Below are 25,700 nucleotides of genomic sequence, written 5' to 3'. Positions count from 1 at the left end.
GTTAATTTAAAAGTGTGTTATGATGCTCATACTCATATAGATATTTGAAATTACATTGTACTCAAATTTTCATCTAGTGTACCAATATAATGATGATACCTTTCCTTTTTCTTAAGTCTTATTAAAATTTATTTATTTATAAAATGGAAACAGTGATAAGACCATAGGATAAGAAGGGTACACATCCCAACACCAGAGTTTTGTATCCCATGCCATCCCCTGATAGCTTTCCTATTCTTTAACACCATAGGAGTATGGGTCATTGTGGGATGCAGAAGGTGGAAGGTCTGGCTTCTGTAATTGCTTCCCCACTGAACATGGGCATTGGCAGTTTGATCCATACTCCCAGCCTGTCTCTCTCTTTCCCTAGTGGAGCAGGGCACTGGCCAAACAGGGCTCCAGGACACATTGGTGGGGTTGTCTGTCCAGGGGAGTCCTGCTAGCATCATGGTAGCATCTGGAACCTGGTGGCTAAAAGAGTTAACATATAAAGCCATGCAAATTGTTGAATAATCATGAACCTGAAGACTAGAATATTGCAGATGAATATTTGGAGTCTCCATTTTGGAAATAGCTAGTAGGTCTATTTTAGGCATATTCCAAAGGACCCATGACTTTATTAGTTTTTGCCTGAGCCTGACCTCTGATCCTCGGTATCTCTCAGTGCAGTGGCTATCAGTTTTCCTGCTCATATACTCCAGTTCTACTCTTTGGACTTCACTGTGCTATCTACATTTCCTGATACCATAGTGGTGAAATCCCTCTAACAATTTACTCGTGTTCATTAGAACAAGAAAAAATAAAGAAAGAAAGCCAGTTTGAATTCCCCCAAGTCATAATTTCAATAAATTTATATTTCCATAAAGTGTGCTGTCTGCTATAAAACCTAGTCACTGCTTTAACTTAAATCCACTTGAGGGGACAGATGTAGTACCAAGTTGAAATGCTGAATGTTAAAACTTAATATGATTAGATTGGTGTCTTCACATGTATCTCTAAGATGTGCACCATTTAAACTTAATCATGAAACCTGTGCTATGGATTCTAAAGTGTGACTTAAAGTGTGGGGGCTGTTTCTCCTCTTTACATCTGCCTGGGACCACATAGGAGGATGGGGGGAGAAAGGCCACCCAGGGGGGTCCTGGGAACCCTGCTGAGAAAGGCGAGTGCTCTGAAAGGAATCATGACCTCCAGGAGAAGCTTCACAGAGACAACTCATTTATTGGGTGGTATAGGCAGGTACAGGTAAATATACCCAAGGATTAGGAAAAGGTTAAGGTAATCATTTAGCTGAACACAATACAGGGTTAAATCTTGACCTATCAAGTATTTGATCACAACCAGAAAGTTGCCATATAAGGTCTCATCACAAGCTCACCATGCATAGGCAGACTTTTCTCTAAGGGTGAATCACAAGTACCTCAGGACAGGGGGGAAAGGGGCAGCTGAGCAAAGCCAGGATATTTGCGGTGAGTTTCAGTTGGCCATACACAGTAATTTACTGCCTTTGTTCAAAGGAATGAGGAAGTATGTGCAGGAAGGCCTGGAAACTCCATCCATCATAAGGTCATGAGGTCAGGTAGGGGACTTTCCTACTGCCCCTCCTGTAAGGAGGGGGCTCTGGGTCGACCTTCTCAGACCCTCATAGAGATGATGTTCTGGATTTCCCAGATGGTGGGCTTTTCCCCACATTAAAGTATTTATCCCAGACTCTGGTTTTTAAGATAGACTCTATTTATTTATTTGTTTATTTTTGGATGCGGACAGAAAGAAATTGAAAGAGAAGAGGAATAGAGAGGAAAGAATAAAATAGACGTGTATATCTTTTTCATGGGAAAAACTGGATAAATAAGGACAGTAGGTCAGAGGGAATGACCAACAGTATGTGCTAACCTTCTTAGTTACAGAAGAAATTTTTCCTTGAATGTGTCCACAGGGGTCTGTTTTCCAATACCTCTCTTGACTATGTATGTGTGTCATGGGACTTTAGATAGTGGAATCTCTCCTTCTCTAGAATCTTAATTCCTAATGTTTCCCAGACATGAGACCACTGACCCTAGAGGGTACCAATGTGATTAGGGTTTCCGTTAACTAAAACAAACAAACAAACAAGAATTATCATGCTCAAGTCCCTGGTCACCATTGCAGGAGGGAATATTCACAAGCAGTGAAATGGTGCTGTTGGCTAACTTAACATGTTCTGTCTCCCTTCTTATCTTCCCCTGTCTCTCAATTTTTCTCTGTCCATTCAAATGAAATAATAAATATATGTTAACAAAGAAAAAGATTAGCCACAACTCTGGTTAAGAACACAATAAAATGCACACACAATAAATAAACAAGTCTTTGGGCAGTGAATATTTCACTTGGACAGTGAACTTTTGTCCTATGTGCTTAAGCCAGGTTCAAGCCCAGTGCACACCATGTTGAAGGAAGCGTTGGTGGTAATGGTCTCTTTCCCGCTTTCTCTGCCTCCCTAGCTCTATAAAAGTGAAAAGAAAAATGTTATGCAATTAAAGATAAAATGACCTTATGTCCATTGGTCTGTGTATAATCCAGTGTGCAGGAACAAACACATTGAAATGCAAAACCAGATAACAAGCAATTTAAATAACACAGTCATTTCTTTTTTTTTTATTTTATTTATTCCCTTTTGTTGCCCTTGTTGTTTTATTGTTGTAGTTATTATTGTTGTTGTCGTTGTTGGATAGGACAGAGAGAAATGGAGAGAGGAGGGGAAGACAGAGAGGAGGAGAGAAAGAAAGACACCTGCAGACCTGCTTCACCGCCTGTGAAGCGACTCCCCTGCAGGTGGGGAGCCAGGCTTCGAACTGGGATCCTTATGCCGGTCCTTGTGCTTTGCGCCACCTGCGCTTAACCCACTGCGCTACAGCCCGACTCCCAACACAGTCATTTCTAAGTCATTGACATCATGGCCAAATATTGGTTCCTTTTGTAAAGGAGATTTATTTATCAGATTAAAAGAGATGTATTAATTAATTAGTTAATTAGGAAGAAAGAGAGAAAAGTTAAACTGAGTATCACTCTAGATCATCCTGAGCCAGAATTTGAACTCACAACCTAGTGCATGCAAGTCCTGTGCTTTCTCACTGTGTTCCATCCACTGTGAGCTTCTTTGAAAGATTCTGATGAAATCATTTATTTATCATTTATTGATTACACCTAGAAGTTTTAAATTCTTTTTTTTTAATTGTCTTCACCTAGCTTTATTGCTGGATTTTGGTGACTGGACAACAAATCGACTGCTCTCAGCAGCAATCCCCCCCCCATAATCTAACAGGGCAGAGAGACATTAAGAATGGGTGGGGGATTAATAGAGGAAGAGAGAAAAAGAGAGAGCTCATTTAATTTCCCCTTCTACAGTTGAGGACCTGAAGCTTAATGCTAATGCGTTCATTCAACCTGCTGCATGATGCCCCCAGCCCAGAAGTTATACATTCTGTAGCAAGCAATCTGTTTATTTTTTCTTTGCTAAGTGTGAATGTGAAAACAATAGTAGAGCACTATCTACTCTACCTACAAAGCCAATATATAAATTTTTACAAACACAAAGTCTTGATATGTTGTAAGACCCAGTCAAGTGTTTAATCTATCTATTTATGTGTCCAAATTCCAAACTAATCAGTCTGTGAATGAAATAATCTAACTACTTGTTCTTAATGTGCAATTAACCAAACTCTAAAAATGACTGTATTGAAAAAAAAAAAAAATCACTGGGGCTGGGAGTTAGCACAGCATGTTAAGCACACATGGTGCAAAGCGCAAGGGCCGGCATAAGGATCTGGATTCGAGCCCCCAGATCCCCACCTGCAGGGTGGCAGGCAGGGCTCCCACCTATGGGGGGGCACTTCACAAGTGTTGAAGCAGGTCTGCAGGTGTCTTTCTTTCTCTCCCCCTCTCTGTCTTCCCCTCCTCTCTCGGTTTCTCTCTGTCCTATCCAACAACAATGACAGCTATAACAACAATAACAACTACCCCAAGGACAACAAAATGGGAAAAATGCCCTCCAGGAGCAGTGGATTCATAAAGCAGGCACTGAGCCCCAGCAATAATCCTGGAGGAAAAAAAAAAAAAAAAGAAAAGAAAAACTAATTCACTGCTTGTCACTTTACACAACACCATCGTACTGTTCCGCTATATTTTAAGGAAATACAGAAATATATCCCCTCACAGTAATCCTCTACATATTCCCTTATTAACATAACTTAATGCTCTGTTTCTTGTTCAACTACAACTGTGCATGAGAAGTTTTCTTCATCATCCTTCATTTGTATTAAATTAGTGTGAATTTACCTGATCCTTTTAAATTGAAAAACTGAATGAGGACTTAAATTGGTGGTCTATCATTTTCAGGGAGCCATAAGAAATGTATTCCTATAACAATTGCCTTATGCATCAATAGCTCTGCCCCACTAGGGAAAGAAAGAAACAGGCTGGGGGTGTGGACCCACCTGCCAATGCCCATGTTCAGCATGGAAACAATTACAGAAGTCAGACCTGATCCTGGGTCCATACTCCCAGTCGGATAAAGAATAAGGAAGCTTCCAATAGAGGGGATGGGACACAAAACTCTGGTGATGGGAATTGTATGGAATTGAATCCTCTATCTTACAGTCTTGTCAATCATTATTAAATCACTAGTAAAAAATTAAAAATAATAAAATAATTAAAAAGAAAAACTGAGCTTTTTCAAGTTTGGTTTAGTTTTTTCTTCTCTTATTTGGCTTACCTGAAAGTTTTTTTTTAAATATTTCTTTTGTGTTGCCCTTGTTTTTATCGTTGTAGTTATTGTTGTTGACATTGTCGTTGTTGAATAGGTCAGAGAGAAATGGAGAGAAAAGGGTAATTCAGAGAGGAGGAGATAAAGATAGATACCTGCAGACCTGCTTTACCGCCTGTGAAGGGATTCCCCTGCAAGTGAGGTGCCGGGGGCTCGAACCAGGATTTTTATGCAGGTCCTTGCGCTTTGCGCCACCTGTGCTTGACACACTGCGCTATCGCCCACTTGAAAGTTCTTATAAAGTTTTCAACTGATGTGTGTGTGTGTGTGTGTGTGTGTGTGTGTGTGTGTGTGTGTGTGTGTGTGTGTGTTATCATAGTTTAGATTACAGGCCACATTCTCAAGGTATACAGAACCACTGCTTTGCCTAATTAACACTTTCCACAAACTACCAACTTCCTTTTAATTGTATTAAATGACTTTAGTTCATATATATGCCTCAGCTTTCATGTTTTCTTTTTTTATATTTATTTATTTATTTTCCCTTTTGTTGCCCTTGCTGTTTTGTTGTTGTAGTTATTATTGTTATTGATGTCATCATTGTTGGATAGGACAGAGAGAAATGGAGAGAGGAGGGGAAGACAGAGAGGGAGAGAGAAAGACAGGCACCTGCAGACCACCTTTACCGCTTGTGAAATGACGCCCCTGCACATGGGGACACTGGGGCTGGAACTGGGATCCTTAGTCTGGTCCTTGTACTTCTCACCAGGTGCACTTAACCCGCCGTACTACGGCCTGACTCCCAATTTTCATGTTTTCTCTCCCATATTTATTTAGATTGGCCTTCAGTTGTCTGACTTTTGAATTTATTATAAAAATTGATTAAATATTTATCATGATGCTATTTCCCCACCTTTATAATATTTTTAGGTTCAGATATTTGTCAAGGCCCTGTAGACAATCTAGATTCTAGTAGGGTGTTTGGTCATGACATATCAAAAAACTTTTCTGTGAGAAAAATATTAATTTTTCACTGAATTTGATGTCAAATTATTTGGATTAGTCCACTATGCAGTGTCCCCACACAGGAGTCACATAGTCCCATTCTCCTGTTTCTTGCCCCTACTATATGTGACTAAAGCAACTAGGTTAGCATTTTCATTTCTAGTCTGACTAAAAGCTTAAAATATCTAGGAAAATTAATGGGGGGAAAAAGCTTCTTTCTGTAAGTATCATCATCCCTCTACTGACTTCACTTAGGGCTTTTTAACACCTCATGGAATTGCCTCCAGAGTGTGTTTTAATGTTAATGATAGAAGTATCTCTCTGGGTCTTATTACAGAAATGTTCATTTAAACAGAATTCCCTGCTGTGATTGCAAAAAGTAGGTTCACTTGCTAACCAGTTTCAAGGGGGCCTTCTTACAAGGATGAGGTTATGAGCTCTCTCCCTCCACCCCCACAGGGACCTATTAACTGAATGACTACTCATTCCTTGGGGCTGGAGATTTCCTCTACCTAGAAGTTACTTCCTTTCTTCTTTTGGGAGAAAAGACAGTCTAGTGGGAAGAGGGTTAGATCCCAGGTTTATAGTTGAGTTCTTCCAGCATCTACATATGTACTCTTGGGACTGTCATAAACTCTTAACTTCAATTGAAAAAGTGAGAATGGTGTTTACAACTCAAAACTACCTTGAGAAGCAAACTTGTAATGATTGTTAAATGTTGTGAAAACTGAAGACTTTGTATGAGGTTACTAGTAGGGTGAAAATAGTCACAATAAGGTTGATTAGATGCTGCTTGGGTCTATCTACATTGTATCATGATTTCTATAAAACATAAGTACTTTTGACTTTCTAAATAAAGATACAGTCTAACAGTTATTCAAAAATGACTTTCCTATATGGTACCAAATGCCCAGACTAATTCCCAGCACCACCATAAGCCAGAGATAAACAGAGATCTGTTAATAAATAAATAAATAAATAAATAAATAAGAAAAAGAGTTCTATATTTAATATTCAAGCATTGGTCAAGTTCTCATAAATACTCAGGATGTATATGAACCTGACTCTTTTATAAATCTTACTTTTTCAAGCCAATTAAGGAAGTTTTAAGGCCGTGTAATGCTATCTTCAGTAGTATGCCCTAACTTTGCTTTAGGGAATTGTTTGATTGGTATACTATTGATATGGTCCTTTCAGAAATACAGAGACTGACATCAGTCTTCGAATTCCCAATGTGATTTCTGTTGCACATTTTATTTTGAGACAAGTCATGAAGAAATATTGCAACTTATAGATCTCTCTGGAGAGATAAGCTTTGACTCAAGAGGATGTAGGGACTCATAAATCACCAGATCAGCTTCAGAATGAGCTCACTGGGAGCCAGGATCTGTGTGAAGCAGGTGAGTCACACGAAGTTGGTGAATTAAGATGACTGCCAACACTTTACACTAACCTAACTGCCCACTTAGAATCCTCTATCCCTCATAAAATGTGACAGCAAATGGAATCAGATCACACTGAGAGATAGTACTTCTAACATCTTTTACTTTTTAATTTTGAAACATTCATTTACATTTCAATATTGATTCATCAATATCTAAGTCTTCTTCCCTTACCTAAGGAGGGGTGATAGGATAGAAGCTTCATCATAGTAGTAGTAAGAAGCTGTGATATATGTAACATATCAGACAATCACCAAATGACTCATGTAATAATATTACTGATTAATATAGAAATTGGAAGGGTTAAGAATGGTGATGAGATATAGCATGCACATATGCAAAGACCAAGGTTCAAGCCGCTGGACCCCATCTGAAGGGAGGATACTTTCTGAGCTATAGAACAGCATTGGTGGCTTTCTGTCCTCCTCTCTCTCTCTCTCCCTCTGTCTCTCACCCTTTATCAAAAAGAAAAAGAAGGGGAACAAAACATGGCTACCAGTAATGGCTGGGCCATACAGACACCAAATTCCAATGATAACCTTCTTAGTAAAACAATGAATATTCTAAATTACTCTAAATATGAAGTAGTTAGGAATATTGATCTTCCCAGGTTATGTTTTCCCTGTTAACATATTATGACTTCACTCAGTGAAAAATAAAGCACAGAAAAAAGAAATGAAATAGCAAATGGGTGAATATTGATCTTAATGACACTAGATTCTGTTTTTCAGGGCTGTTAGAAATCTGTCTCCTTACACATTTTCAGAAAGTATGCTTCCAAATCTCCACCTGTCTATATGTGTGTGGACTACACTTTGCTTAAAATGGTTATTCCTTGTTTTTTTTAATATTTATTTATTCCCTTTTGCTGCCCTTGTTTTTATTGTTGTAGTTATTATTGTTGTTGTTATTGATGCCATCTTTGTTGGATAGGACAGAGAGAAATGGAGAGAGGAGGGGAAGACAGAGAGTTCTGATCCACCATTCCCCTCATCTGAAACACAGTAGTTCTCTCAAGACCACAGATAGGAGCTGACTATTATATATATTTACCCATTTCTTCTGTGGTCCTGACTTCTCATCCTTTCTTAGTCACCTATACACAAACTACTAAAATACATTCTTTTTTCCTCTTCTCTCTCTGGGCCTTGATAGAATTGGATTTCAGACCCCTTTGTTCATCTTCCCCTAACATTTCTCCCCCTCTGGGGAGTGTAGACCAACAGCATTTTTATAGGGTGCAGAAGATGGAAGTTCTGGCTTCTGTAACTGCTTCTCCACTGGAAAAGGACCTTGGCAAGTCAATCCATACCACCAACCTGTTTCTATAGAGATATGTAGAGACATGGGGTTCCAGGATGGAAGTCAAGATGGAATTTTAGCAGCATTTTCAACTTGGTAGCTTAAAGGTGGTAAGATATAAAGCAAGAGAAAATGTTTAGCCAAAGGTAGGAATAGAGCAGGTGAGAATAGGCATCTTATAGTGGAAAGAAAGTAGGAAGTCTATTTTAGGTATGTTAAAAAGAGGGCCTGACTTTGATAATTTTTGCTCAAGCTTAATAGCTGACGTGCAGGTGGACTAAAAATATTGTCTTTGAAGATGATGTCATAGTTGAGAATAGGGCTAAAAAGCTGGATTTCTGAAAAACACTGTTTCTCTTAGAGTAAGAATTCCATGCCATTGGAAAGAAAAATTGTTTTTTTTAACCCATGAGGGTACATGATTCAAGAGGAGAGAGCACCACTGATCACATCCACCCTACACTCTCAGTGATCAAGAGCCGTGCAAGTTGTGTTCTTCAACTTACAACTAAATCCATAAAATCCACCAAAATCCATGGCTGAAGCCAACATAACTTATGTGACTGAATTCATTCTTAAGGGCATCACAGACCGGCCAGAGCTGCAAGCCCCCTGTTTCGTGATGTTTCTTGTTATCTACCTGGTCACAGTGCTGGGCAACCTTGGACTGATCACCTTAATCAGGATTGATGCTCGACTGCACACACCCATGTACTATTTCCTCAGTCACTTAGCCTTTGTGGATGTTTGCTACTCCTCAGCTATCACACCAAAGATGATGGTGAATTTTGTTGTGCAAGTAAACACCATCTCTTTCCACGCCTGTGCAGCTCAACTGGGCTGTTTCCTCACCTTTATGATCACTGAATGTTTCCTCTTGGCATCTATGGCCTATGATCGCTATGTGGCCATCTGTAGTCCTCTGCATTATACAACCTTGATGTCAAAGCGAGTCTGCATTCTACTGGTGGCCATCCCATATACCTACAGTTTTCTGGTTGCTCTGTTCCACACCATTGTCACCTTTTGTCTCACCTACTGTGGCCCCAATGTTATTAACCATTTCTACTGTGACGACCTCCCTCTCATGGCTCTGTCCTGCTCAGATACACACATAAAGGAAATTCTTATCTTTGCCTTTGCTGGTTTTGACATGATTTGTTCTTCCTCCATTGTCCTCACCTCCTATGTGTTCATCATTGCTGCAATTCTAAAGATTCGTTCCAACCAGGGACGCCGCAAGGTCTTTTCTACCTGTGGCTCTCACATGATGGCGGTAACCATTTTCTATGGCACACTGATCTTTATGTACCTACAGCCCAAGTCAAATCATTCCCTGGACACAGACAAAATGGCGTCTGTGTTTTACACAGTGGTGATCCCCATGTTGAACCCCCTCATCTACAGTCTAAGGAACAAAGAAGTGAAAGAAGCATCAAAGAAAGCCTTGGAAAAAAGTTATGAAACTTTCAAGATACTAAAATTAAGAAAATGGTGATAATGATATTAAATTCTCTATTAACACTGGAATTGAAGTAAATGGAAATTTTCTTCAATGCTTATTTTTTCAAAAAATTCATAAAGAACTGATAATATGACTGTTATTACAGCAGATAGGGTCATTTTCTACATGATGCTGAAACAATACTATAAAGTCAAGTAAGTTTCAAATAGCCCTTCCAACTCTGAAAGGTGTTACAGATCATTGATAAATATGTTCAAACATGAATAATACAGCCTCAAAAAATCAACCATAACCTTGTGTGGTTTTCTTTTCTAGTGTTCAAAATAATAAATTCACTGTCTTGTTTTGGGTGCAAAAATGTTTATATTAATTGAAAAAAATGAAATAGTACTATGTGGTAATACATGCCATGCATGTTTGTTAAGAGAGTGTTCCTTGTAAGTAATTAAAATCATTTATTGGCTTAATGGTCAGTTGGTCTTATTTAGAGCTTATTGAGTTTTCTACTGTCTGCCTATCTACTATGTAATCATGTGGCCCTAACTGATACAATCAAGTAAAATTACGTGATGTGTGAGATTTCACCCTTGGGCTACAACCATTTATAAATTTCTTATGGTCACATCACTAGTAAAAATGTGAATTTCACTGCATGTAATTTTTCTCTTTATTTTGGATAGAGAAAGAAAGATATTGAGAAGAGAGGTAGAAATATAAAGAGACATTGTAGCACTGCTTCAGGACTTGTGAAGCTTGCTTCCTGCAGGTAGGGGGTGGGGGCTTGAACCTGGCTTCTCTTGAACTGCAGTGAGTACATTCAACCAGGTGTACATATGTTAAAATTAAAAGTATTATAATATAAGAAGTCTAGAATTAAAAGAATTATTTTCAGATTTCAAAAAACATTTGAAAGAACACAATTTACAAGAAATATGTGTCTTATGGGTCTGACAGTAGAACTCATATATTGCCATACTCAAGAACCTGAGTTCAAATCCCCAGTCCCCCTTCACCAGCAATGATGCAGTGATTCAGATGACTCTTTCTCTCTGGCTCTTAATCTTCCTTCTCAATTTGTCTGTACACACAACGAGGAAGAGAAAATAAATTAAAGGGGAAAAAATGTCTGCGAAGAGTGGTGGACTCATCTTGCAGACACCAAGTCCTAGCAATAACCTAGTGCAAATTAAAATAAAATCATAATAATGTTAATGAAATGAAATAGTTTTTCTAAGTGTATTTTTAACTACATTTAAATAGAAGTAATAGATGTCATCATTTTCATTTGTGTCTTTTATCTATGGAATAACACAGGATCATAATCTGAGATGTAAATCTGTAATTGGATATGATTTTCTTATTTTACCATTTTATACAAATCATTAAATTTGTATCTTATAACAAAGAATGAATATGATACTTTTATTCACTACTTTGAAGTCAGTTAGGCTTATACAAAGTATTTTTTTACAAAGTATTTTTTTCTTCTGTGCTTAATTTAAAAATAAATCAGATATGCTGTCATTAAGGTACACTGAGATTTTCTTAACTAAACAAACATTTTTCTACTGAGACTGTCTTGCAAGTTTAATTTTTAATTTTTTTTAATTTGAAGGTTGTTTACTGCACAATTGTCTACACATGGTTTCTTTTCCCAGTTCTGTATCATGGTGTCTGCAACATACTCTCACCCCAATCTAGAGCCCTCAAGCCTCTTCTCCAACCCTCCCTCTCAGACTCCTTCCCCACAGTTCTTTACTTTGGCACAGTTCCCATTAGCCGGTCCAAATTTCATCCTGTGTTCTCCCTTCCTTACTCTTGTCTCCCAAGTTTCACGGCCATGCATGGTCAACTGGCATGTCTCCCTCTCTTCCTGGATCATCCCACCTACATTTCTTTTTCAGGTTCCAAGCAAGATGACACTAAGCTTTTGATTTTAGAGCTTCTGGTCTAGTCTATAGCCTTTTGATATTTGGTCTTGGGTCACCCACTTTGTTCATATCATTCTTTCCACTTTGGCTTCATTTTTTCCATTGTCTGTTCTGTTGTTGCTATTTCTATTTCTACTTCTACCACTGATGAACTCTTGTTGAGCTGAAGATCGTTTGCCTCTTTTCATCTATGTCTCCTTTCAGTAATTTTTGCAAGGCAGGATTGGTGGTGATGGATTTCTTTGGTTTCTGTATGTGTCAGAAAGTTTCAGTTTTTCCTCCATACAAGAAAGATAGTCTGGCTAGATAAAGAATTTGTGGCATGGAGTCTTTGTCCTTCAGTGTAGTGCATATTTCATTTCATTCTCTTCTCCCTTCTAGGGCTTGTGGTGAGAAATCTGCAAACAGTGTGATGGTTCTATCTTTGTATGTCAAAACTTTTTATTTTTTCCTCCTTAGTGGCTTGCATTAGCTTTTCTTTGTTTTGTTTTGGATAATTTTACAAAGACCTGTTGTGGTGTGGGCTTTTTTGAGTTATAAGCCCTGGGTGTTCTTTTGGCTTTGTTTGTTTGTTTTTATTACATAGAAAAGAGGAATTAAGATGGGTAAGGGAGAGGAAAAGCCCTGTAACGTTGCTTCACTGCCCATGAAGCTTCCTCTCCATGGATGGGGAGCAGGGCCTTGAACCTAGTGCCTTGAACATGCTCTTCAACATCCCCTTGTTTTTGAGAGAGTGAAGAGAATGAAAGGAAAAAAGCAGTCAACAGAACTTCTCTCCTACTCCTTATAAAGTGCCCTCAGTATTCTCATGGTATTCACATGCAGAGTAGGTGTCCGAAACTAAAGTTTCATGTATTGTAAGTCATAGATTGTACCAGGTGGCTATACCATCATCCCTTTATGTGAATTTAAAATATTTTCCCAACTCTATCATTTATGCACTAAAGCTAATAAGAACTGTGGTAGCTGGATATTAGCTACTATTTAATCAAGCCTATGTTTATCATTTACCAACTCATTTAACCCACCTACCTATCAGTGCTAAATAACAACTTGAAAACGTTTTAATTTTTCTCATTATCATTATTTATTGGATAGAGATAACCAGAAATCAATAGGGGAGGAAGTGATAGAAAGGGAGAGAAACAGAGACACCTGCAACACTGTTTTAACACTCATAAAGATTTCCTCCTGCAGGTAGGGACTGGGGATCATACCCAGGTCCTTGGCATTATAACATGTGCAGTCAACTAGGTGTGCCACCACCTGGCCCCATAACTTGAAAGCAAATGACAAAGTTGACGGTTAAGTTTCAACAGTTTTTTAGGAAGTGTTTCAAGAAAATCTGCAACCATCTCCTTTGCCTCTTCTTGGATGGAACGTGGATGAATCATGCTATTTTATTCTCTTGTTCAGTTTAAGAAAAAGAAACTACCACTGTTTTTTTTTTCACATGAAGAGACTAAAGTGCAAAAATGCAGAAAAAATATTTGCCTGTGACAAATAATAATCAGAATCAGCTCCACCAAATATGCAGTATCAAATGACTAAGTATGTCTGTGCTATCCTTCCTTTCTGCTAGGTGTCAAAGGTGCTCCAAAGCTAAATTTGCCAGACAAAGTAAGGACTGCAGAAGCTGAATTAGGGCCAGAGACCAGGGGAGGGGATGGGATATGGAGTTCTGGTGGTGGGAATTGTGTGCAATTGTACTGCTCTTATTCTATTGTCTTGTAGATGTTTTCATTTTATAAATACAAATTATAAACTTTTAAAAAAAGTGGGAAAGGACATTATCTCAAGTAGAAAAAATGATTTGTAATATTCTTCACATTATATAAAAGTTTGGAATTCACGAGAGTAGTTGTCTATTTCAGTATCATCTAAAATTTCACTAGGAAAGTATATTCAGTTAATCTATTACTTAAAATGCTTATTTGTGAGTTAATATTTTATTGGGGAAAATAATGGTTTGCAAGACTCCTATAGACACATGAATATAAGCTTTCATCTGCCCCCCTTGGCAGGTATCTGAGCACCACTCCTACCACCAACCCAAGGCATCTCCCACCATCATGCATTGGGACACCCAGTAACACACCCCCATCCCAATTTCTTTTAGCTGCAATGTAATATGCCAGTCAAGTTTCACTTTGTGTTTTCCCTTTCCTTTCTTCTTACTCATTTTCTACCTATGAAACCATCTTCTTTGCCTAGTCTGAGATGTAACATGAATGAATCATGTTATGAGTAAGATGTTATGCTCAAGCGTGAGTCTGATATCTTCAATTTCTTCTTTCACTCTCCTCTCTAATTTATTTTTTATTTTCCAACTCAAAGAAATACACTGTAAAATAGTTTGCATGTTGAAATTTCTGAAGGCAACGTTGTATGTAATAAATATTCAGACTGAACCTGAGGCTGAGTATAAAGATTTTTTTTTCTTTCATCAGTACCACATCGCTGACACAACACAAATCAAAATAATATGATACCTTTCTGGACTTTTTTTTTTCATTTATTTGATAGCCAAGAATAACTTTTCTGTAGCTCTTCTCAGGGCAGTTTTTACCTCCTGATTTCTCAAACTATAGATCAATGGATTTAACATGGGAATCACCATCACATAAAACACCGAAGCAAATTTATCCGTGTTAAGAGAATGACTTGACTTGGGCAGAACGTACATAAAAATGACAGTCCCATAGAATATAGTGATGGAAGTCAGGTGGGAAGCACAGGTGGAAAAGGCTTTCCGTCTTCCCTCAGCAGAGTGGATCCTCAGGATGGCAAAAAGGATGAAGACATAGGAAATTGTTACAATAAAAAGAGAACAAATGGTATTGAATCCAGCAAAGATTACAAGCATCATCTCTTTGATGTAAGTGTTAGAGCAGGCCAGAGCAACCAAGGGGACATCATCACAATAGAAGTGGTTGATGAGATGGGAACCACAAAAGGACATCTGGAATGCCACCACTGCCTGTGATATACCCACGGCGATTCCATACACATAATTGCTAGCGATCATTCGATAACAGAGTTTCCGGGGCATGAGGATGACATAGAGCAGAGGGTTGCAGATGGCAATATAGCGATCGTACGCCATGATGGAGAGCAAAAACATTTCACACACGACGAATGTGATGAAACAGCACACCTGAAGGGCGCAGGCGTCAAACGTGATGCTTTTCACTTGGCGCAGAAAATTAACCAGCGTGTTTGGTGTGACAGAGGAAGTCAGAGAAAAGTCAACAAAAGCTAGATGGCTGAGAAAAAAATACATGGGTGTGTGCAGCTGAGGTGTGACTTGGATGAGGACAATCAGACCAAGGTTACCCAGGGCACTAACCAAATAGACTCCCAGTAATATGGCAAAGAGAAGGGATTGAAACTGAGGATCATCTGTGAGTCCCAAGAGTATGAACTCAGACACTACTGAATCATTGCCTTTGGCCATGGGGTTAGACTTTAACATTTCATTATAATTTCAGAACCTGCAGAACACATATTCTGAACACTGTCCAGCAATCTGATTTGGAGGGCTGGTTCTGACTCACCACAAACTTATGGTGACATCATTTGAATGTTGGTCTTCATTGGTATTGTGGCTTGAGAATGAAGTCATTTATTGTTGGCAAGAATTTGGGGGAAACAGACCTGTAAAAAACATAAAAACAGGTAGTCACATTTTATAGAGTCTTGGAGGGTGTGGAGTGTTATGTTTGTACAAAGACTTTCATTCCAGAGTTTCTGAAATCCTAGGTTTAATTCCCAGAGTTGCTATAAACCAGAGCTGAACAGTGTTCTGACATTCTCTCTCTCTCTCTCTCTCTCTTTTTCTCATTAAACAAACAAATGGATAAATAGAATATTTTTAAAAATAGAGACAGGTAGATTGTATATTGGTTATGCAAAGAGACTTTCTTGCCTGAGACTCTCAAGATTCAAACCCCTGAACCACCATATGCCAGAACTGAACAGTGCTCTGGAAGAACAGCAAAATAAGATTTGATCTAGTTTAATATCCTAGATATATATATATATGTGTGTGTGTGTGTGTGTTTTCTTAATTTTTATTGAAGATTTTTCTGATTCTAAACTTCTTGAAACATGTTATTAGAAACCCTACTGATTTTTACCTATGGTGTCATGTTTCTCAGAGTATGACTGCTTGATATTTTACCAGGCACATTTCTTTGTCTAAACATACCACAGGATCTACTCATGAAGAACAGCCCAGGCCAGGGCCAGCTGGTGGCACACCCGGTTGAAAGCACAAGTTATAATGTGCAAGGACCTGGATTCAAGTCCCCAACTGCAGGGGGAAAGCTTTGTGAGTGGTAAAGCAGTGCTACAGGTGTCTTTCTGTCTCTCTGCCTCTCTATCTCCTCTTTCCCTCTGGATGCCTGGCTGAAGCTATCCAATAAATAAATAAAGCTAATTTTTAAAAAATTAAGGAGAAAAGCAGAAAGTAAGGGATGTATATTCAAAAGAGAGAAAGAGAAAAAGAAAGAAGGGAAGAAAGAAATAAAGAAAGAGAGAAAAGAGAGAGAGAAAGAGAGTGAAAAGAAGGAAGTGCAGGAAGGAAGGCAGGAAGGAAGGGTGGAAGGGAGGAAAGAAGGCTTCAGGCTGTCCTTTGTTACAACCCCCTGACTCTAGGGTAGAGTTTCTGGAATAAGCCATGAGTTAAATTCTAACAGCCTGTAATTATCCATGAACTCTGACCACTGGTATTTTCCCTGAGATTCTGGGCACTTTACATGAGATGACCAGAGGGCAAAATCAATATTTCTTAGGGTATCAGAGACATGTTCCTGAGATAAAGACATTTAGAAAATAGCTAGTAAATTTTTTTATTCCCTTTTGTTGCCCTTGCTGTTTTATTGTTGTGGTTATTATTGTTGTTGTTATTGATGTTGTCATTGTTGGATAGAACAGAAAGAAATGAAGAGAAGAGGAGAAGACAGAGTGGGGGAGAGAAAGAGAGACACTGACAGACCTGCTTCACCGCTTGTAAATGCTGCCCTTGCAGGTGGGGAGCTGGGGGTTTGAACCAGGATCCTTAGGCTGATCCTTGCACTTTGTGGCACCTGCGCTTACCCCACTGCATTACAGCCTGACTCTCTAGTATACGTTTTAAACACCCCTACTTCTATTTAGATGTTCCCCTCCATATCCTATGAAAATATGTTCTGATCTTTCTATCTGATGTATAATCATCTGTTATTTGTACTTTGATATTTACTCCCATGGTGTATGTTCACTTAAAAAATCTTTGGTCTCCCTTATTCCTTTTGGATGTTACATGTGATTGTATCAATAAACACTCTGTCAGAGTTCTAGTCAGTGTTGCTCTTTTGATACTGTCCCATCTTGAAGTGTCTTGTGTGTGTTCCTCCAGATCCCTTGAGATCATTGGCAATGTGTCTGAAGTTAATCTCTCTCAGCCTTGAGATGCAACTTATCTCAGGGCCCTGGCATCTGCCTAAGTTTCTCACCCCTGTAGTCACCAGATATTTTATTTTATCTATCTATATCTATATCTATATCTATATCTATATCTATATCTATATCTATATCTATATCTATATCTATATCTATATCTATATCTATATCTATATCTATATCTATCTATATCTATATCTATATCTATATCTATATCTATATCTATATCTATATCTATATCTATCTATCTATTTTGTATAAAGGGAGGGAGAAATTTAGAAGGAAATGGGAGGTAGAAAAGAAGAGACAAGGACACCTGCAACATTTCTGCACCACTCCTGAAGCTTACTGTGTAGTTGGGGTCAGGGGACTTAAACCTGAATCCTTGAACATTGTGATATGTCTGCTTTACCAGGTGCTCCACTACCCATCCATACAAAACTATTTTTAAGGATGGTTTGTTGAAGCCAGGGATATGTGAGTTATGGTAACTGAATTAACTAACAAACTAATTAATTGTAAAAGTGTGCAACCCAGATTTAAGCCAGGAGTTTTGTCACTGTGGTCTCTCTCTCTCTCTCTCTCTCTCTCTCTCTCTCTCTCTCCTCTCTCTATCCCTCTCTCTCATATAAAATTAAAATCCCATATATAATTGATTCAGAAAATACACTCATCAAATATGTTCAAATATTCTTGCAAAGCAAAATATAATTAAACTAAGATGAGTCTGTAGAAATACAAAAATTAATTTCTCTCTAAAATCAGTACCTTTGGGTATTATTTACTTGGCCTAGGAAGGATTAATTTGATTCTCCTTTACACAAGTTTATCTCACATTATTTTCATAGCAACTTGTATTGGCAATATCAACAATACCTTCATTTTCAGATATGGGATCTGAAGGCAAAAGGCCACGTGTTTGTGTTTCTTGAGTAGTGTGAGATGAAATAGATCACTCACTAGTCAGTATTTGGTTATCTAACATCAATTCATAATTTATACAAATGTTCCTCTTTCTAGATACAAGGCTTCCCCCATTAATTGGATATTGAATCAATTTTATAAAGGTAGTCAGACTTTGTCCATGTCAAGCATTAGGAATAATACCTATCTCATATGACTTGACAGGTCAATCAAATTTAGTTATTCTTGTTTTGTTTTGTCTTTGCTGGGACTTCACTGCAAAAAGAAAGAGAGATAGAGAGACATAAAGAGGGAGCAAGGGGGGCCTGGTGGTGGCACACTAGGTTGAGTGCACCTGTTACAATGCTCAAAGAACCTGGTTCAAACCCCTGGTCCTCACCTGCAGGTGGGAAAGCTTCACAAGTTGAAACAGGACTTCAACTGTCTCTCTGTCTCTCTTCCTCTCTATCACCCCCTTCCCTCTCAATTTATGACTGTATCAATTATAAAGAAATCAAAAAAAAAGAGAGAGAGATTACAGCAGTGAACTTTCTGCCACATCATTGGAGGCTGGGACTTGAACTTGCTTCATTAACATGTCAAACCAGGTGAGGTACCTCTCTCTTGACCTCAACTTTACTGTTCTTAATAATATTTATGTTCTTGGAATTGAGGCATTTTGTAGAAACTGGGTGGGTCACCCCATTATGCACATGACTGAGGAAATCTATAGATTAAAATAACTTTTAGCTTTTCCATTGCCACCTTACTGGCACATGAGCTAAATTACTTGCATCTCCTGGACCTTACCTTCTCTCTCTCTTATACCAAACACCTTAACATCACACCTCATCGTTTTGTTCTCTTTCTATTAAAGTGACACTTACCTGCACCAGCCCAGTTTACTTCTCCATAGACAGCTCTGCTTGAAATTACTCAAACAGTTCAAATGCTTGAAGTAAGAAAAGATTGGTCCTAAGGGACAATAAGAAGGCCAAAATGGTACTAACAAGGCATGAGGTCTAGAATTCAGTCTTTAGCACATTGAACTGAGAATCAATGAGCTGATTCTCTCTCTCATCAATCAATAAATCTAGAAAAAAGGCTTAAATATGTTAAATGGGAAAAGGGGGCTTATTCAGGCACGCACACTGTTTATTGTTATATTTTTGTATAAAGCCCCCTGTAATGTAATTAAGGCCCGACTGCAGTCACAAGCATATGTCAATCCCTTTTAATAATTACAAAGATTTGTGTTCTCTCTCTCTCTCTTTCTCTGCCTGGCAACAAGTGAGTAAGAGGCTCTCTTTTTTCTCTCTCTCTCACTGCCCAAGTGTACTCCAAACATATGGATTCTGTCAGTATTCCTGAATAAAGTATAAGATTCCTGAAAACAAAATCATGTTAAGGAGATTTTGGGAGGAGGAGATTATTCACTGGCTAGGATCCATGCCTTGTCATATGTGGAAAAGCATGAAAGGTTTCAAGTTATTAGGGAGAAAGTTTAGCACTATGATGACTTTTACTTCTCTCTCTCTCTCTCTCTTTCTCTCTCTCTCTCTCTCCTGACTAAAGAAAATAACTATTTCTTTCTCTCTCTCTCTTCTGACTAAAAAAAAATAACTATTTCTCTCTCTCTTCTGACTAAAAAATAACTATTTCTCGCTCTCTCGCTCTCTCTCTTTCTCTCTCTCTCTCTCTCTCTCTCTCTCCTGACTAAAGAAAATAACTATTTCTTTCTCTCTCTCTCTTCTGACTAAAAAAAAATAACTATTTCTCTCTCTCTTCTGACTAAAAAATAACTATTTCTCGCTCTCTCGCTCTCTCTCTTTCTCTCTCTCTCTCTCTCTCTCCTGACTAAAGAAAATAACTATTTCTTTCTCTCTCTCTCTCTTCTGACTAAAAAAAAAAATAACTATTTCTCTCTCTCTCTCTCTTCTGACTAAAAAATAACTATTTCTCGCTCTCTCTCTCTCTTTCTCTCTCTCTCTCTCTCTTCTGACTAAAAAAATAACTATTTAAATACAGTGACATCAAGGATGCCTGAGGCCATGACTTTAACTAAAAAGATCACTCTGTTTTTATTTTATAAGCTGGTCATCAGTGCCCAAGACAACATATCAGCAATACTATGTCTTCCCTGATTTTTGATCTGTCCATCACTTTCTAGGGCTAGGCAGTAGGTTTTCTAAATATAATCACAGAATGAAACACAAATAAATATTTTTGTTACCCCAAGTTATTTATCACTATCCTAATTTATTTGATTTTTTTCCTACTACATGCTTTCTCTGAGTAACTAAACCTGAGAAATATGAAGTCTGTTGCTTTTTGAGAAAAAAAAACTCTCTGTCTTATAATACACAGAGCTACTTAAATATAGTGAGTTCAATAGGCATCATACTTGGTCTTAGAACACCACCATATTACATCATTGTTAATACAATATAATTATGTCTCACAAGCACAAGCAATTATATTATAGCTAATCTATCGGGACCCAATTTGCCCAACAGACTAGAAATAATCATTTGAAAATTCAAATCATACTCTAAAGGCAACTAAAGTTTGTATTACTAGCAGAGGGATTACTTTGTCCTATGAGAAAGCAACTCTCACTGTAACTAACTCATTTTTGTTAAACTTTTACTTTTACTACAGACCTTACTGTGCTTGAAATTTCAGTAAAAGGTCCTAACATGCTTTAAGTAAAAGTGAATTCATTAACTGACTTTGGCAAAGTTAGCAAATAAAGGCAAAGAATGGAACAAAGATTCAATCCTAAAATGAAATTATATAATCTCTAGAGTTGAAACCAAAAAGCAAATCATGTTTTTTTTTTTTTCCCCATTAGGGTTATTGTTAGAGTTTGATGCCTATACAACTACACCACTCCCATTTGTATTTATTTATTTATTTATTGACAGAGAGCAGGACAGAAAAAAATGGCACAGGGAGACACAGGAGGAAAGGAGAGATGCCCATGGAACCACTCATCACTCATGGATCTTTCTTTATTCCCTCTGCATGTGGAGTCTGGGAGCTTGAACCAGGAGCCTCTCAGACTGTATGTGTGGATTCTACTGGGTGCATCATTGCCAGGCACTTGAGCCATGATTTTATTATTGATTTGGTGATATATATATATATATATTAATGTTTGTGAAGTTATTTATTATGACAAAAAGGAGAAAGACCAGAGTACTACTTATCTCTTGCATTGAGTGTTTCTCTTAATAAAACCTGTGGTCTTATGAATCTCAGATATGACTCTGTCACTTCCAGCAGAGATGATAGTATTATTTTAAGGCAATTTATTTATTTATTTATTTATTTATTTATTTATTGTTGGATAGAGACAGAGAAATTGAGAGGGAGTAGGGGGAGGTGGAAAGGGAAAGAGCCAAAGACACACCTGCAGCCCTGCTTCACCACTCATGAAACTTTCCTCCTGCACATGGGGACAAGTGGCTTGAACCCGGGTCTGTGTGCATTATATTGTGTGCGCTTAACCAAGTAAGCTATCACCTGGCCCCAACAGTACTCGAGTCTTCATCTCTACTGTAAATTTATCTCTGACCGGAAATGCGACAAAACAGCATCCTTAAATGACATATGCAAAGAACAACATACTTCTAATTTCATGTTGACTTCACCAGGATATTTAAGATGATGGCTGGGGTATCATCAAAGTCATCACATTCTAAAAATAGTGCTAGAGGTACATGAATGTGTGAGGTTGGGGACTTGTGTTCCCAAGAGAAATTCTAGAGTCCCAGTAATTTGTGGTGGAAGGCTGGTTGAAAGTGAAATGTTCTAAAATTCCTAAAACGAGGCGGGGAGGTAAAAGAATACCAAGAAACATTCGCTATGTATTCAGTCGCTGCTACAGGATCATGATATGAAATCAAAAATCAGTCATCTGCTATGCTTTTGGGACTGCATATATACAGAATGTTATTCATTATTGAATTGCATTTTATGCTTCTATAATACAGTAGAGTTGTCAAGGTTCATATAGGCTTTGTCTTCCTCTTTTACAAAACCAAATTACTGGGGTCAGGCATTGGCGCCCCTGGTTAAGCGCACACATTACAGTGCACAAGGACTGGGGTTCAAGCCCCTGGTCCCCACCTGCAGTGGGAAAGCTTCATGAGTGATGAAGCAGGGCTGCAGGTGTCTCTCTGTCTCTTTCCTTCTCTATCTTCCCCACCCCTCTCAATTTCTCTCAGTCTCTATTCAATAACAATTAAATAATATAAAAATATTTTAAATACTTTAAGAAACAAATTATTAAAGGTTTATAGATTTTTTTAATGCTATCTCCAGGATTATGTCCTAATTTCTTGAAAATTTATTGGGAAACTAGTAGCAAATTTCCCCTGGGAATAAGAGTAATTATAAATAATAATTCTAATTTTAGTGTAATTCGTCTAGGTCAATTGACTCTGATAAAATAATTGATGTAATATTGCAGTTTGTAGTTATCTCTCTAATGGTTCAGTTTTATGCTCAAGGGAATCTAAGAATAAATAAATCTCCCAAACAGTATTATAACCAGCTCATTGAGATGCAGAATCACTATGCAACAGGTGAGTCACTTGGAGTTTATAAGTGCAACAACCACTAACCCTCCAGCCATTCCTTAGCTTCCAAGGTATTTAGATACCTAGTTGTTGTGGCTTTAGATGGTTTTGGATCACAAATCTCATTTAGTGATGACAGTTCCATATCTTTATAATTCCTCCATGCATACTCTCTGCATCTTAGTATTTCTTTTTTTAATATTTTATTTATTCTCTCTTGTTGCCCTTGTTGTTTTATTGTTGTAGTTATTATTGCTGTTGTTATTGATGTCATTGTTGTTGGCTAGGATAGAGAGAAATGGAGAGAGGAGGTGAATACATAGGGGAGAGAAAGAAAGACAGACCTGCTTCACCACCTGTGAAGTGACTCCCCTGCAGGTGGGGAGCCGGGGGCTCAAACCGGAATCTTTATGCCGGTCCTTGCACTTTACGACACATGTGCTTAACCCGCTGAGCTACCTCCCGACTCCCAGTTGTTTTTTTTTTAAATACAATATTTATTGATTTATTTTGTTTTACAAGATGCACTTTTGGATTTTCCTTAATTTGTCTTTTAACAAAATCCAGTGTCACACTTAAGGTTCAGAGGAAGAAAACAAACTTCAATTTCACTTACCCCACAACCTGTATTTTGTCTCCGTTTTAAAGTAACATGCATAAATAGTTCTTATATTTATTTTTCTTTTTGCTTCTTAGTATTTTTAATGAACATACATTTGTACTTAAAATATCACTTGGTCAATGTCTAAATTGTTCGTTCTCTCTCTGTTCCACTCCCACTCCTTCTCTTCCTCTCTCTCTCTCTCTCTCTCTCTCTCACACACACACACACACACAAATTAATTTTTCCATAATATTAATAACTAATGGAGGAGAAACAGGAGGATAGGCCCAATTGTTTGTCTAAAATAAGGATTCATCACAGAACATGACCCTACTCTTATAATAATAAATATATTAATAAATAATAAATATCTTCTACAGTTCCTTCTAGATTTGGAAATAACAAATAAAAGATAAGATTTTACTATCTCTAATTTTGGAAAGATATGACTCTGTATGCTGTGGAAACAAGAATCTTGAAAAATATTTCCTCCATTTTAAAAAATGCCATCATAATCACCACGACTGTTAAATCCTGACAAAATATAAGTCTACTGGTATTTAGTTCTCTGATACCGTTGATCTGGAAAGCTGTATGGCCTCAAAAATAGGTTAAGAGGCAGCCTGATAAAAACCAGAAATTTTTAACCTTGTTTTCGAGCCACGTTATATCATTTGTATGTGCTTTGGGGTTCACAGAGGAAGCCAGTAACTGTAGCAGTCACCACAGAATCTTAAGTAAACTATGGCTTCATATTTATCTGATTAAGCTTTCAGCACTTAGTCAGATACTCTAGAAAGAAAACAATGCATCTGTCAAACTTGCTTCACTTCAGTTTTTAAAACAGGAGCGGCAAATTATATGTGAGACTATGTCAGAATCAGAAGGTGGTGCAGTGGCTAGAGTGCCAGACTCTGCAAGACTATGTCTCATGGTAATTTGAAACATGGATAAATGGCCCAGGAGGTGGCACACAGGATAAAGCATTGGACTGTCAAGCATGAGGCCCCCCAGTTCAATCGCCAGCAGCACATGTTCTCAATTTATGTCTGTTTTTTCCCTATCCTCCTATTTTTCTCATTAATAGATAAATAAAATCTTCTAAATTATTTTAAATATATGGAGGCTTTTTTCATACTAACTGGATCATATCTGTCTACACCATCCATTTTGTAAGGTCATAGCCATAGCCTAAGTATTTTAATTTGTCAGTGGGTTTACAAGATAAGATAGAAACTTTGTCACACATAGTGTGAGGAAGAAACTGCCATAGGTTAATTTATGTTTTGTACTAAATAGGGTACAAGAAGAACAAGTGACATGTGTAAATAATAATATTAGTAATAAAACTGGGAATATAAAGTAAGAGATGTTGGTCTGCCAAGTCATATATATGTGAAACACTGACAAAACCATAGGATAAGAGGGGTACAACTCCACACAATTCACACCCACCATAACTCTGCATCTCATCCCCTCCCCTGATAGTTCTCCTACTGTTTAACCCTCTGGGAGTATGGACCCAAGGTCACTGTGGGATGCAGAAGGTGGAAGGTCTGGCTTCTGTAATTGCTTCCCTGATGAACATGGACATTGACAGGTTGATCCATATTCCCAGCCTGCCTCTCTCTTTCCCTAGTGTGTGTGTGGTGGGGGGGGGGAAGCACTGGGGAATCTGAACTCCAGGACACATTGGTGGGGCTGTCTGTGCAGGGAAGCCTGGTTGGCATCTGCTAGCATCTGGAACCTGGTGGCTGAAAAGAGAGTCGACATATAAAGCCAAACAAATTGTTGACCAACCATGAACCTAAAGGCTGGAATAGTGCAGATGAAGAATTGAGGGGGGGGGTTCTCTGTTTTGTAAATAGTTAGTAGGCATATTTTAGTTATATTCCAAAGGGCCTATGGCTATACTAGTTTTTTTTTTTTCCCTGAGCCTGAAATCTGAAATGCAGGTGGATCCAAGTTATTGTCTGGAGAGATGATGTCATGGCTGGAAAAGGACCAGAAAGCTGGATCAGGAAAGAGAGTAGCTCCCAAAAATGGGAAAGGTGTCTAAATATTGTTGATTGTAAACCCCATCGATTTGATGTGATCTGGGGCCCATATTCAGCTTAGGAGCCTATGTGACCTCTGCATCCCTGTAGATCAGAGCTCACATTCTGGGGTCATGAGTAGGAATGTTCCAAGCTGCCCCAATATCAGGACCCATCTTCCTCAGGTGAAGCATAGAGTGTGTTGTCCAGCCTCCCTTCAGAGGATAGAACATTCTCTAC

The 25,700-nt window shown here is 38.1% G+C and overlaps 2 protein-coding genes across 2 annotated transcripts; one reads left to right on the top strand and one right to left on the bottom strand.

The window, feature by feature from the left end:
- The first annotated feature begins 9,025 nt into the window (after positions 1-9,025).
- On the top strand, positions 9,026-9,988 carry LOC103110368 (olfactory receptor 8U3). The gene has a single exon (XM_007519541.1). The coding sequence runs from the start codon at positions 9,026-9,028 to the stop codon at positions 9,986-9,988; it is 963 nt and encodes a 320-aa protein (XP_007519603.1).
- Positions 9,989-14,401: 4,413 nt separating this feature from the next.
- On the bottom strand, positions 14,402-15,343 carry LOC103110273 (olfactory receptor 5AL1-like). The gene has a single exon (XM_007519449.1). The coding sequence runs from the start codon at positions 15,341-15,343 to the stop codon at positions 14,402-14,404; it is 942 nt and encodes a 313-aa protein (XP_007519511.1).
- Between the last annotated feature and the right edge of the window lie 10,357 nt (positions 15,344-25,700).

The sequence above is a fragment of the Erinaceus europaeus genome, chromosome 17 (assembly GCF_950295315.1).
Source record: "Erinaceus europaeus chromosome 17, mEriEur2.1, whole genome shotgun sequence".
Taxonomy (NCBI): Eukaryota; Metazoa; Chordata; class Mammalia; order Eulipotyphla; family Erinaceidae; genus Erinaceus; species Erinaceus europaeus.
The sequence above is the reverse complement of the archived record's forward strand: the minus strand, read 5'-3'. Positions and strand labels throughout refer to the sequence as shown.